The following is a 15,256-nucleotide window of genomic DNA, read 5'->3' as shown; positions in this document are numbered from 1 at the left end:
GTGACCTTAATGTTCCTTCGCCATATGTTTCTGCTTTTATGGGTCACGTTTTATGCCGGTTCACAGTCAGCACCAATTAACTGCAGAAGTAGTAAAATACCAGCAAATAAAAATCAGTATGAAAATGTGTGAAAACTTCCCACTGCCCATGGATGGCACCTAGGTTGCCCTGCTTGTAGCTGGGGTGCATTTCTACTAGTTTTGGAGGAAAAGAAAGAAACTCCTTGTGATAAAGTAGCTCTATAATACGCAAAACCTACGGTGCAAGGCTTTCATTCGTTATTTTATTATAAATTATTTCAAACAATGGAGAATTTCTAAATACTTCCACAGAAATGCTTCCCCCATACAGAGATGATGAATGAGACTCATCCTGATAGTAAAGCAGGTGTTCCAGGGACATGCATATCATGTAATGTATACATTACCTAGTAATACAGATTATTAGCTGTTGAACAGTTTTATAGCTTTTGACCAGAGTTCTGCTCATACATCAGAGAGAAATGGAAAGGATTTGGTGGGTCTGGTACATTAGGAGGTCCTAGGGAAGCTGCAGGAGAGATGGTTCAGAATACCCTCTGGAATAAGCAGTGAGAGAAGCCAAGGAGATCCGAGCTGCAAAGCCACAGCTGAACCAAGGACAGGAGGGATGGATAGCTTGGTGCTGGGGATGCCCTGGGGCAAAGCAGGAAATCAGTTGCTCTCGGGGGACATTGGCAGCATGGGTTTCATCTGTTTACAGCACTCAATTCCCAGTGCATGGGTGCACAAACACAGGCTGGAGGTGGGAATGGCAGAACCAGTGGTGTTCAGTCTGCCTAAAATATTGCATCGTAAATTATGTCTTCACCTGGCTATAAATTTGCCAAAAGTTTAGTAGTTTAGATTAGAAACATGACACTTAATAAAACAAATGGTTTTACACTGCTTATGTCTTTTGCTGTCCTGTGAAAAATCCACCTACATCTGGCTGAATTACTAGCCTTTGAAAGGGCAATTCACACATGCCCTGCAGAAACATATTTAATTTTAGCATATAATGGCCCCAAGGATTGCCTCATGCTTTAGCTTGGCCTCCCAACATAAATAAACTTGTTCAGCTTTGGTTGATGGTTCATGCCTGCAATGTGCATCTCCTGTCTAGGCTATGGGGTGCAGAGGGCTTTTGCAATTACAACTTTTACTTGTGATCGCTATTGTCCCTACATTAGGCCATTCTATAGCAAGACATGGAGCCAGGATTTGGAAGACTGACACCCCTTGCTCTCAGGGCTGCATCCTCTCTGCTCTTGGCAGGAGAATTGGAGAGATGAGGATTTGGCGGTGAACCCACCTGGGATACTGGGCACTTGGGTCACAGGGATGGAAGCCGTAAGGCAGACTGAAAGATGAGGTGGGCATAACAGACTGGAAGCAGCTGGGCTAGGACGCACGCTTGGTGGGCAAGCATTTGCTTGCTGATGGAGACCAGGAGTGATCCTTTGGTTCAGGCTGTCGGGTGCAACACTGGAGAAGTAGATCCTACTCTCACTCTCCCCCTGAGCCCCTGTGTCAGGCTGGCAAGTAGCTTAAACCAAATTTCACACAGATGGTGAGATTTCATGTTGCTTATTTTCAACCTGCCAAGCTATAGACTTTGGGGTATAGAAATATCCAACACGTGCTTTGAACATTCATGCTGTCATTTAATGCTGAGGACTCTGCAAAATCAGACCTTCAGCATTGGGAAATGGGCACCCCATATTAGAGGAATACTTGTACCCTAATCTCACTGCGCTTCAGCTCTTCACGTGCAAAATGAAAATTAAAAGAAAACCAACTCTCACAGTCATGCTATGGCAGTAAATGAATTAGCATTTAAGAGGCACACAAGTGCTGCATTGATGAACTCCACAGAAAAGCTCAGGAGGGAATTAACAAAGGCTATCTTCAGAGCAGGCTTGGACTAATATGCAGCAAATGTGTCACAGAGCCACACACTGAACTGCTACAAGAAAGCAAAATAAATAGCCACTTACTAGCACAGCACTATCTGAGCTGAGCACTGAGGGAGGAAAGAGCTCTCTGAGAAATAAGTGTGTGCCCTTGGGGCCAGGGAGCAATGCGGGGGTCACAACACCCCCACACACCTGGCCAAGTGACTGCTGCTCCCACAGCCTATATTTTGGCTTTTCACACTGTGGCGGTGCTTGACTTTCCAGCCTAAATAGTGCATCTGCAGGGTTGCTTTCATGCTGTAGTGCTGTTCTTGTTAAGAACAGGAAACTTCTGATGTATGATGGGGAAGTAGGAAGACTGGTCCCCTCTACTCTCAGGGCTCCATCTGCCCTGTTATTGCCACACAGCAGTGAAGAGACTATGATTCAGTGTCTGAGATTTTGAGAACTGGAGTCACTGGAATGGGAGCAAAAAAGGCAGGCTGAAAGATGAGGCAGGAGTAAAGGACTGGAATGTCTGAACAAGGGGACTTGAAGCTGTTGGGCTAAAAAGAGCATTTGGTGGGCAAGGAAATGGGGATGAGCAGAAAAAGCATAAGTGGTGATGACAAGTGCATGTGTGTGTGTTCATGAATATTCATAAAGTTTGGGAAGAAATTTTTTCATTAGCTGGCCTGAAATTCGTTGTTTAGATATCAAATTCTGCATACTCTATAGTAGCTCTGCTGAATCTGCTGTACATTGGTGTTTGCTGCTGCAGTGTTGTCTTTATTTGGTCCCACTACTAGGCTTACCTTTTGATAGGTGACATATGGGACTCCAGGGGATTAAGTGCCTTCCAGGAACTCCTGTCTCAAGCAGGTTCTCCTATTCCTTCTACGTGACAAAAAGCATGTGGAAGACTCAGTCTATAGCAGAGAAAGGAAATGAAGAGGCCAAGCTCCCATCCATGCCTTTCTCCTGCCCTGGACTTGGGATTGTGACCTAGGCAAAATTTTGACACAGAAGCTCAGAGAACTTAGAAGTGGGAGATATATGGCAAATCCACACTGATGAAGAAAGACTGAGATGTGCACCCTAGTTCCCAGGTTGGCGGCACAGACCAATTCCTGTCTGTATTACCCAGGGATAGCCTCTGCCAGAGGAGTCTGGCTGCATTTGCCCTGCATAGTGCCTAGCTCTTGCTCCCCTCTGGGTCTCAGTGTCCTGAAGATATGAGACTACATGTGCTGTGTCAAATACTTAAGCATTTCTGTATGTTTTCATGATTCAGAGTGTCTACAGTAAGCTGAGAGCTGTGTCATAGCCCACCAGAGAACTTGGCAAGTGCCAAAGGGTATGCACTGCACCCCAGGGGTGTGGTGTGGGCTAAGGGACAGGTCATGACTGGGTGCCCAGCTGGCCAGGCCACGGTTAGAGCCGAAAGCGGTACAGTGTCATCCCTACCCCTCTCTGGTGCACACCCTGCAGTGAGCTGTGCAGTGGAGACAAGCAGCCGTGACCAGATGTCAGGAAAGGAAAGGTATGGAGAGAGCTGTCAGGCATAGGTAGGATGAGGGGTTTTGTGCTGGGCTTCACTCTGCAGCAGTTGCCTCTTTAGCAGTGCAGGCGCACTCACAGTGACTTCTTCACACAATTAGTTAGTTAGGCACAGATCTGGGCCAGGGTTGCCCCTGACTTTGATGTGCCAAGGTACTACTCAGAGACCTCTCCCCAGGGTGTGCTCAACACGAGGGAGAAAGGTGATCATTGCTGCCACAGTGGCCACAAAGTCAGTTTCCATTTGGGAAGTGCAGCAGCTTGCCACTGCTGTCCTGTTGGCTAAGCCCTGGACTGGCAGTAAGGTTATGCCACAGTTTTCATGCTGCTTTTCCCCTTGACTCACAATGCCAGTGGATCACTTTCACAGCCCAACTATGCCCCTAGACATTGATGCTGCTGCATCTCTTTGCAGTGCTGTGGTTGGTGTACCAAAGCTGCCACTCCAGGCAGGTCTCTGCAGCACAGTACTCTGCTATCTTCATGCAAAGTTGTGAGCCAGCACAAGGAGAAGCTGCAGACTTGCACTGACGAGAGATTTGAGCAGGGCTTATGAGCCTGGGCAGAGAGCCACATGTCATGGCTCCTGTGCTGGGGTTGTGCACTGCTGAGCAGGGTTTGCGGCATCTGCCCACACCACCTGGGAAGCATTTCATTTTTAAGTGCTTTCAATAACAAAAGAGCACCTTTCACACTCGTACATCTGCACTGTTTCTGTGATACTGGGGAATAAGCCTTGTTTTTCACGCTTGATAAAGCCATACACTGAAGGTGTGTTGCAGAACACACTCTGAGGTGCTGCACCACCATCTGCAGTCTGATGGGAAGGAAGGAAGGCAGAGAAAGAAATGCCTGTCAGACCTTGTCGATACAAACATTCATGGGTGTGATTTTAAAAAAATGCTTATTATGTTTTGTAAAGGGAATGAATAATTGGGAGATGAAAAGCACTGAGATACTGGTGAAATGTGAATGGAAGTTGAGGAAAATGAGCAGATGGAAGGTGAGAGTTAGAAAATAGAGTCACACTGTGATCTGCAATGTGTCACTGAGAGTTTGAAGCCTCCTGCTCTTAGGGAAAAAAACATGCCACCCTCCTTTTTCCACCACAAACACCCTGAAAGGAAGGCCAGCACAAACACATCCTCACTCCTGTGAGCTGCAGCACAGCAGCATTGCTGTGATGAAAAGTATAAAATGAGGGATCAGAGAACTGGAAGATGTCTGTTCAGACAAACATGCTATGATATTTGGCAGTTACTGTTAGCTCAGTGCAGGATTTTGGGACTGTACCTTTTATGGGAAACAAAACTGATGCCCAACACACATCAACTCCTGTGAGCTGAATGACAGCAGCTATACTCTGACAAGAGCCTCCTGAAACCAGTGCAGCTAGAAGGCCTGCATCCAGTCTTACATGGTTTTTGACTGAACTGCAGACAGTTGCATTAAAGTGACCACACACATAAAGCCATCTGTTCTCTTAGATATTGATGTACATACCTATGCAGTGCTGTCATTTGAAATATATGGCTGGCCTGCTGGAGAAACAGCTGGGTACTGTTGATTTTCCAGATTTCCAAATATTCTTGCTGAACAGTATAACAACCATGGGGGGGTTGATTGACGCTTTAAATGGACCACACTCAGATGGTACCTAGGGTTCAGAAGTGAGACTTGGAATTCATTTCTCTTTACATTTTCACTTTGCTCTCCTAAGCAAGGTTATCTAGCCTTGCAATCTACAGTAGTAAAGTCTGTGGGCATTGACTTGTCTTTTAATTGCTTTGGATTTAGCTCCCACCCCACTGTGATCATGTACTTTTACAGGAGTTAAGTCTCCTGCGTGGATCATGTTAAAGAAAGACAAGCACATTGTCTGCCAGCTTAGGGCAGTGACCCTATCCATGTGATACAAACAGTTGTCTACTTTTGCTAAAAAATTTAAGTCAACCAGATCCTCCAAAAACAAGCATCTTTCAAACTGGTTCCTGAGAATTTTTAGCTGAAAAAGGAGGAAAACCAGAAGTCTTTGAATTCAATTATGCTCATTTAAAATTCCAGAGTTGCAGGACAAGTGTCACATTTCTGGTGAGTATTGAAGGTAATATAGTGAAGGTGAATATTGAAGGTGTGAGGCAGTCCAGGCCATGATATGTAGGAAACATTGCCTCACAAGTCATGAAACCTGTTCTTTCTGGTGTTAACAGATGAGAACTCATCAGAACAGGAACTTGAATGTAGGTAACCAATGAATCATAATGTTTAGACCATATGTTTAGAACAGGTCAGATGAATAGCACCCTGGGAATGTTTATTTCTCTCTGTCATTTATCACACAGTGACCATAGATGTCTGATGGTGAGACACATCAAAACACAAGTGACTAAAATGTATTGATAGGAGGAGTCGGCCAATGTAATTTTTGTTTCCTGCTTAGATGATTAGTTCATTCCTTGCCTAGGTCAAAATGACTTTGACATGTCTTGAACGTTAGAAACTAGCTGCATTAATTCTTCTAAGTGTAATTAAATTGTATGATTTTAGGCACTATGATGGCCTCTTGGCCTCCACCTGTTACTCCAGAAGGACAGGAGTCCTCTACAAGTTTTATAAAACCCAGAGTCACAAGCATTTTTCAGAAAAAAAACAAAACAAAACCATGATGTATTAGGAAAATGCAAATCCAAATACAAGTCCTTTTTTTGTGGTGTCTTAGAAAATAGCGATGATTGTTCAAACCATGACTGTGCCCTTCAGACAGATGTGAGAATTGCTTATTTTAGGATATATATTTCTGCTAAAAGCAGCTTTTAGCAGAAATAGAACAGAAATTGTTGCTGCAGAGCTTAGCAGATACGAAAATCCCAATTTGATCCCTCTTCACATTATTCAGAAAGGCTGGGCATAGCATTTGAATCATTTGGCATTTTGAATTTGGAGGTCAGGTGGGTTACAATGCATCTACTTGATGCTCTGGCTATTTTGTCTCTGTGTGAAAAGGAATAGCATGGGACCTGCACACAGGGCTTGGCATTACATTTTTCCCAAGGTGGTGTGAATCCAAGTACCAGTATGGAGGAGAAACTGGTATCTTGCTGTTCTAGATGCAAGAAGTTTTGTGTATGTAATGACGTGAAAGCAGAGGTGATCAGCTGTGACCACAAAAGGCAAAATTGTGAGATTTTTCACAGTTGACTTAGAAAGGAAACTTTCTGCTGTGTGCTGGCAAATGCTGCAAAGGATATGCAACTTTTTACATCCATTGAAGGGCAGTGGATCAGACAGAAGCAATACATTGGTGACAAGTATTAATCAGTACTATTTAATAACAATTTAATCTGGCAATCCAGAAAAGAAAGTAAAAACCTGCTAATGTTGTGATTTAAATCCATTCTGTATCAGCTTTGAAGCCATATGATTAGTTTTTACTGCCACGTACTGGAAATATGTAAATTGCTGTTTTGCATAATATCCCAAAGCAGTTGCTTTTCTATATTAAAATGCAATCATAAACATTATGCATGTCACATATTTGTAAAAAATATGCAGAGAAAACATTTGGGCAAACAAAATTTTCTCTGAAAATTTTGGCATAAAATCTTCCCATTGAGCAACCAGTTTTTATTATCTTTCTTTGGAGATTTTTTTTTAAATTAAATTTTTTAATTATGCTTTAATGAAAGCTCCAGGCATAAGTATAATTATGATACAAGTTATTCACAGTCATGGTATTCAATCCTGATCAAGTGCTACAGTACCAAAGGATGGAATTTATTAAGGATTCTTATCAAAAGAGAGGTGACATCTAATTTCATGAAATAGCTAAAGCTTAAATGAACAACTGGGAACCACAAACACATCATGTAGGGAGTGAGAGCTACCCCTAATTATAAAAAGCTAACCATGAGAAAACTGGCTCCTTAAAATGATACTATGCACTATGTGAATGACTGGGCTGGATGACTCTACCCCCACTTTTGAAAAAGATCCCTTTATAAAAGTTCCCGAATCACACAGTGATTTTGTTCTAAAGCTCATTGTCCACTCCAAACTTGCTAAGAGGCAACTTCTAGCCCAAAGCAGAGAAAATGGAAGATAACAAATCTCTGTAATAATAAACTCATCAGATCCTCCTTCAATAGGCAAGCAAACATTAGAGCACACAAACCTCAGAAAATGAAAGAGTCTTGAATTTTTCCACTATTTTAAGCCCATTCAGCTTTTGTTACTGCAAGAAATCATGATGTTCTACTTTCTCTAGTGTTTACTCATTTTTTTACATGCTGGAGTTTTTTGGTCCACTAATAACAATGGTTCAGTTATGCTTCCCACCTTGAAGACAGAAATAAGTATAAAATAGACTAGCCCTGAATAAAGTTCTCCTTCAGGGGTGTAGACAGGAAGAAAAAATGCAGGACTGGGCACACCAGAAGCTTCCTCATTGTCATATTAACTCTGGCTTCTTCATTGATCTTGCGTAACTCATGGTAGCCCTGCCCCTTAAACTCCTACATCATGTGATTTGTCTACTTGTATTTCTTGAGATTTGCAACAAGCATGAGCTGAGACTCGCCCCTGCAAGCACTTGTGCAAATAACTGCTTTCCAGCAGTCAGCTTGCTTCACACAAGCAGTTTTGCCTAGGAAGACATCAAGCACCCACAGACCTCATGGTATTGCAGGGTCAGGTCTTTAAGTTGGTGAGCATGTTCAGCATTATGGATAGTAGGTAAGCATTAAATATTTTGACAGCATTTGAGATTTCCAGTGAGTCACATCCCTGTTCGTATTTAAAGGAATGTTTCTCAAATTCCTTATGCTTTCCACAGAAAATAATTAAGAAGCCATAAAGATGAAAATGGACTAAAGCAAAGAAAGATCATAAAACAAAAGCAGGAAGGTGAGTGCTTCTGCAGCAGTCCTTGCTAGCACGTGTGTCTTCTTGCTTTCAGGTCCCAGTCCGTGGTGGAAGCTGGCACACTGAAACACGAAGACCCGGGGGAAAGCGAGAACACCCAACCACTGCTGGCTCTGGACTGAGGTCCCACATGCCCAGCAGACACAGATCCATGAACAGACTTCCACCGTACCAGAGACCCACAGAGCACACCACACACAGACACATGCACACACACATGTGTTTTGCTTGATGGCAAGTCCTTCATGTTTCCTGACCAAGTAACAACTGTCACCAGCCATCCGTCCGTGCAGCCGACGCTGAACAAAAACTGAGAAATTTCTATTGACACAGGAATCTGTCCATATACAAAGAATTTCTTTTTTTTTTTGAGTTATGACATCAAAATATTGGAAATGGTGGAACTGCATTCTCTGTTTAAAGAAACCAGGGTATGTCAGTAGTTTTCCTGAAGACTTCATCAGGGATGCTCATTTTATAGAAGCTAAGGGGTTGAGTTTTAAAGAAAAGCATCTCGAATTTAAACTTTGCACTGTAATCAGTAAGTGTAATCTGCATCAGAGGGCAGAATCATCATTTACACAGTATTTGAGTTTTACAGAAGGATTTTGCATTTAAAAAAAAAGAAAAAAAAAAACACCAAAAAACCCCCCAAAACCCCAATGCCAGCATAATGCCATTCAACATGCTACTTTGTGACTGCCTCATCCATGCTGCTTATATAGGGGGGAGGTCACATTTCAGTATCTAGCAAAAATTGTTCTTAACTTTGGAAGCCCTCATAAAACTGTCAGCTAAAGTGGAATGAGCTGTGTGGGCAGCAGACGCGCACAATTTGAAATGCAACTATTTAATTTTAATGTGTTTTTCCACAGGCAACTCAGGAGCCTATTAGATATGTGCGTGTGCATGTGTGTGCACATGTGGTGGTGGTGGGCTGCCAGGGAGACCCATTGGACACATTCAGCAGTGATTAATGGTTCAATCCAGAATGTTTCATTCAGGTCACAACAACAAACGAAAGCTCTGCAGAGCCATTTACCCCCTTCCCTCCTGCAGTCAAGGAAAGGTGTAGCCAGAAGGGTATGCTGATTGCAGATACAGGTCATGGCTAAAATGGAAAAGGACAACTTATAATTAATTATTCAGTACCAGCTTCTGCTAGAAGGAAATGTTGAAGAATAGAAGAACTGAAATGCCAAAGATCAGTTTGTTATTTCTCTCTTTGCTCTAGCTGCAAAGAATACCATCCCTTCATTGAAATGGAAACTGGATTAAAGAAATAAAAGAAAAATCATTATCGAATTGCATGTTCAGTGACTTTATTTCCTAAAGCAGTTACAACCACTGTACACACCTTTATTCTTCAATTATATTGCCATATATTGGCAATTTACTAGAACAAGTGGTTAGCAACAACATATCAAAGGTAGCAGAGTAAACCATACATACAAAATGAGATGATAATAGGCACAAGGGTTTTTAATGTGCCCCTGGAACATTCACTGAATTCTTAAGTGTTACACTGAAGTGACAATATAGTTCAAGTGGACATGGTCAGCCCTAACAGATGGACTAACAAAATATTGCCTTTATCTACAACAACATTTTATGCCTGCACAGGGCAGAAAGGACATCCTGCCAGATCCTATCAACACACCTGGGATTTACGCACCAGTATTTGTACAGAATAACCTCATTCAGACTAACCTCCTCCTACAGCAACACGTTATTGATACAAAGCCTGCCCTCCATGATAAAGAGTGAGTCTTTAAGGCAGTGGATGGTCCACGCAAGGCAACACAGCAGTTAGAAAAAGAAGCAGAAGCTTGCAGCTTCCAGGAACATTAAACATAGAAGATGATTGAGCCCATTTATCTTTGGGATTTCTTCCATTCCCAATCCCCTCTCATTACCACCTATTACAGGATGTCAAGTCCCAGTAGAAGGATATAGCTCCCTTCCCTTCCCTGGGCTCACGGACACTCAAAGGCATTTGGATTTGTCAAAGAGAACTTGCTTAAAGCAGAAAGCAAAAACTTAAACAGACAAAAAAGACAGACATTGGCTAGTATACTGCAGCATTAAGGAAGAAATACTTTGGTTTGTGATTTTTCTCTGTTAATACAGAGAAAAACACCTAATCTCTGTTACCCCCACTGCCACTGAGTCTTTGTGATGATCTGTTACAATCACTGTTCATTGAAGTGGGTCTTGTTCTGTCCAAGAAGTGCAAATATCACTGAAATCCAGCCCTTGAAGATCAAACCTTGCAAAGGATTAGAATTATTTCTTTTCTTTAACTGTGATATGAATAAATACATATGATGCCTTGTATATAACTGTATGAAGCTTGTATTTAACCGTAGGATCTTATAGAGGTAATGACAAATGCAAAGAAGGTAATGACAGGCAGGATGGAACCCACCTCCTATCATCATGATGAGTATATAGTCTGCCTTACAGACTACACTGCCCTTGTCTGCCATTTCCTTCTGTAAATAAACCTAACTAAAAAAAAAGTTAAATTGCAATGGATCTCCATTTAAAAAGCATTTCCATTCATTTCTTCTCTTGGCACTTCCAATGCTGAAAAGCTTTTTCAAGACAAAATACCAGCTGGTAAACAGGAATACCTAAAATAATATACCAGTTGTTCACTGCATAATTTCTGTAGTCTGCTATATGTATCTTCCCCATGTATATAGCTAATACAGTAACTGTACCTAACAAAACAACATGCTCTCAGCTTCCTGCCTTGTAGACATGGAGTAGATTCACTTCAGTGTTGCAGGAGCTATTCATAGTATACCTTGTCTTATTAAAGGCACTTAAGATTTTTAAATGGCCAATGTATCACTACACAATCTAATGAACAGTGCTACTCCAGCACACACAGGGTTTGGGTAGATTACTTTTATCTATTTGCCAATTTTATCTGTTTGTCAATTGCAATTGGAAAAGATGAAGTATGAGCCTTCAAAAGAACAATGAAACAATATGAAGGATGGCATGGATTTTCATAAATAAAACTCCAAAATTTTACCTTTAGCATTTAATCTGAGCTATAGAAACTAAAATGCAATATCAATAAAAATATTCCTAAACCACCAATTTTTGTTTCAAAAGTTTTTGTTTCTTTCTTTACAAACTGTCTTTATTTAAGAGAATTACAAAATAGTTTATAATTTATACTGCTTGATCACTTCACAGAGATATAAAATACAGCTTCTGATTTAACAATTACCAGGAGATTTAAAAAACGTTTTTACTCTTTTATCCCTCACAATAATGAGTACCTTATTTCCACTTTTGCATCATTCTCCTAATAACCTCCAGAAGTATCTTTAAATTTTCTAAAGTGTGAAACTTATAAATCTTTTTATTTTTCATTAGTATTAACTGAGAACTGTTACTTTCTTGTACACTGTGTATAGTCTCAGGATTATTTTTGATATGGACAACACATTAAAACCTAATTATCTTAGCTGTCTAAAACTGACTCTTGATCAGAGAGGGTTTATCAGTTTACTATTCAAAAAGGAAATTAAAGTGCACACTTCCAGAAACTGGTTACACTAATTTATGGTGTAATCACCATGTGTTATATGGCATTACAAAATTTAATTACCTAGTAAAATACAAAATCTGAAGAGCATTCAGCTTATGGGAATGCAAAGCTCTTATCTGTATTTTGCTTTAGCAAATGCAGCATTCAGGTCACAATATTTAGGTACCACGACATAGTCTCTGCAGTAATAAACCACTGAGTATTACACAAATAAGATGACTGTTCAGTGTCCTTTGGACAACAAAGCCAAAGCTGTGGAGACTAAGTAACTTCAATGTCTCCTTGCTTAGTGTTTGTCTCTTACAACCCTCAGAAGTGATGCCACTGCTCTGGACTAGTCCTGAGCATCCCAGCACAACTGTCCACACCCAGTTGGTGTTGCAAGTGAGTCGGTCACAGCCTGACATAAACATCACAGTGCAACCTCTGGTCTCTCTCTCCTGTTAGTGTTCTTAGAAGTTAATAGTGGAGAGTCCTGCACTCTCCATTTCCCATTAAACAGTACAGACCCCAAAGACTTGACAACTTCTTAAACATCCAGCAAGTTCTCTTTCTTGAAAATAGGTCTTTTTACGATATAGTAAATTCTGTATGGCAAATACAGAGCATCCTGTAAACAGTACTGAGATCAGACTCATTCAGCATTATGTTCTACATTTCAAAATAAGGAAAACACCACTAGGTCAATTAGAGGATCATTCTAGTACTCTGTAGGATCCTGGCAGCAGAAGTTAATACAAGTTAATAACCTGAAGCTCTTTGTCTGCTCTGCATTCTGGCAGGAAACCCAAGTTAGACCTTGTCCTTCTGCCCAAAGCACAAGAAATTCTTCATATATTTTTTTTCTGCTGAATGACCACTCAAGGGCAGTCAAGGAGGAGCCCCTGGAAAGAGGTGCCCCAGGCCCTTGCTGAGTAGAAAAAGGATATCACATCACAAGCTTTTGTAACGACAGGAAAAACAGCAGCTCACCATATAATCCTATGAACTGTCAAGCACTTTACAATCTGAGACCACAAATGTCACATTTGCTCAACATTTTCCAAAATCACATTATCAAACTGAAAGTTGCCTGCTAACTAAGAGAACTATTTTGTTTTAGAAGAACAAAGCTTCACTAGGCAGCTGATTATGCAAGTTTCTATTTGCATTTCCAGGAAGGCAAAAGAAGGCCACACTTAGCAAAAATTAAATCTGTTCATACATAATGTTTTCCTTCCGCAGATAGCTAGAGACACACTTGTACATATAGTGTTTTTTTTTTAAAAATAGTGGTTAATTAAAGAAGATTTGTTCATAATTAAGCTAGAAAAATACAATTACTCAGGTAGAAAAAGTACAAAACTCACATAATCCATTCACATTATCTACAGTGATAACATAGGGACATGTTCTAAGCCTAAAGGAGCTAACATTACAACTGCAGACTGATTTTCAAAGTCGGTTGTGTGCATACGTTTGCAAATATCTTACATATTGCTTCCCAGATAAAAGCCTGGGAAGTATTTCCTAGATGTAGAATCATAAATCTTGTGCCTGAACGTGGTCAAGCATATGACAAACTGACTGGTTCTGTACATATAATATAGGCATGGCAAAACCATCTGCACATTCCTCAGTTTGAAAATCCACACCTATTGCTTTTTGGCTGACAAGATTCGTATTTTCAAACTTGCAGCCAGAAAAACAATACACATCAGTGCTGTATCGGTATGAAACAAAAAATGGCTTCTTTTTTTTAGTTTTTTCCTTTTTTTTTCTTTTTTTTTTTTAAACCAAGTCCTCTCTGATTGTAGAATGTCATCCTTTCTTATCCTTAAAATACTTGTATACTTCATATGCTGGATAAATTAATCCCATTTGCATACTCCAAAGAGTTAAAGCTCCTCTGCGCCACATATCAGAAGGAACCCCTTAAATAGCAGGAAGGGTGCGTCTCTGTTGTGCTGTTAACTCAGGGTGCCACACATCCACAATGAATATCAGGCGATAATTTTCAGCATCCTGCCATACTTCATGTTCGAAAGAGTCATCAAAAATAAGAACTTTCCCTTCTTCCCAGGCTCTGCAACACAAAAAAGAACATACTTTAGAGTGTAGTATTCGAAGGGCTGTGGAGCAGGCAAGCTATATATCAGCTCTGAAGATGCTCTTGGACATGTGAGAAAGATTTAAACAGCACAGATTGCACAGTCAAGATTTCACTATGTAATATAAAGAGATTGGAGTATCAAAGTTTTAATTGAAATAAACTACAGAAAGATTAGTCTTATGGACCTTCATATTACTGAATGGATCTTTTCCCCTCACTCTGCATAGTTATGCCCACAAACACATTTAGACATTTATGATATATGTTATTTATGTACTTTTAATGAATTGAGTCCATTAAGCAGAGAGTGGGTATAATACTGGTGTAATAATCCACTTTTCTTCTTTTCTAATCAGATACATTAGTGATGTACAGAGGTGATGGAAGCTGAGGGAATGACTAGTAATATGGTCATATGGTTTGAAAAGAAATTACATTAAATCAATTTGCTTTTTCTAAAAATCAGAACGACAGAATTAGACTCTCATCATGGTTAACATTTCTGGGATGTTAACAGTCTTGTGCCTTAAGTCCATTCAAAGCACTAAGCCTAAAGATTTCTCTTGAGAATAAGGTTGGAATGCCATACAGTACACTGGGTTGACTATACTGTTATAGCTGAACTGGAAGAATGAGATCCCATAACTCAAAGCCCTTCTGCTTGCCAAGTACTGGTTAGGCAGAACAGATCACTAAACAGATGTAAACACCCTAGGTGAGTGTTTATTACAGCAGTGAAGAGCCATATTTTAACAGTAGTACTTTTCCAAGATCAGTAGCTTTGTTAGGCACAAAATGGGATATGTGCAATTTACTCAAAGTGACTTGGTTTTGAGTACCTCCATTGTTAGAAAAATCAACAGAGACTTTGTATAAAGTGTTAATTGGTAGAAGAATCAGTACTTCTGTTAATTTTATGAAGTATGGAATCACAGAATAATTTAGGTCGGAAGAAACTTTGGAAGGGCATGTGGTCCAAGCCTTGGCTCATAGCAAGACTCACTGCAAAGTTAGATCCAACTTTGAGGTTAGATGGGATATTAAAAAAAAAATCCACTAGTGAAGAACCTCAGATATCTGCAAACACAGGCACTCCACTATCTCTTCCTATGTTTCACCAATCTCACTGTGAAAACTTCCTTCTATCAAGATGAAATTTCCTTCACTGTCTGTAAGTGTAGATACCCTTTCCAGAAG

General features: G+C 40.5%; 2 protein-coding genes across 5 annotated transcripts in view; one reads left to right on the top strand and one right to left on the bottom strand.

The window, feature by feature from the left end:
- CLVS1 (clavesin 1) overlaps positions 1 to 11,510 on the top strand; it is a 100,057-nt gene extending 88,547 nt beyond the window's left edge. For all 4 annotated transcript variants that reach the window (XM_027741686.2, XM_027741684.2, XM_027741685.2 and 1 more), the window contains one exon: positions 8,431 to 11,510. In XM_027741686.2, coding sequence (XP_027597487.1) covers positions 8,431 to 8,518 — 88 coding nt within the window. In that variant the 3' untranslated portion in view covers positions 8,519 to 11,510. The remainder of the gene's footprint in view (positions 1 to 8,430) is intronic.
- LOC120325076 (aspartyl/asparaginyl beta-hydroxylase-like) overlaps positions 9,697 to 15,256 on the bottom strand; it is a 45,072-nt gene continuing 39,512 nt past the window's right edge. The window contains exon 13 of the mRNA XM_039390390.1: positions 9,697 to 14,032. Coding sequence (XP_039246324.1) covers positions 13,882 to 14,032 — 151 coding nt within the window. The 3' untranslated portion in view covers positions 9,697 to 13,881. The remainder of the gene's footprint in view (positions 14,033 to 15,256) is intronic.

This window comes from Pipra filicauda, unplaced genomic scaffold, assembly GCF_003945595.2.
Source record: "Pipra filicauda isolate LSUMZ 115617 unplaced genomic scaffold, ASM394559v2 scaffold81_size6448238_pilon, whole genome shotgun sequence".
Lineage (NCBI taxonomy): Eukaryota > Metazoa > Chordata > Aves > Passeriformes > Pipridae > Pipra > Pipra filicauda.
Note: the sequence above shows the minus strand (reverse complement) of the source record. Positions and strands in the feature narration are given on the sequence as shown.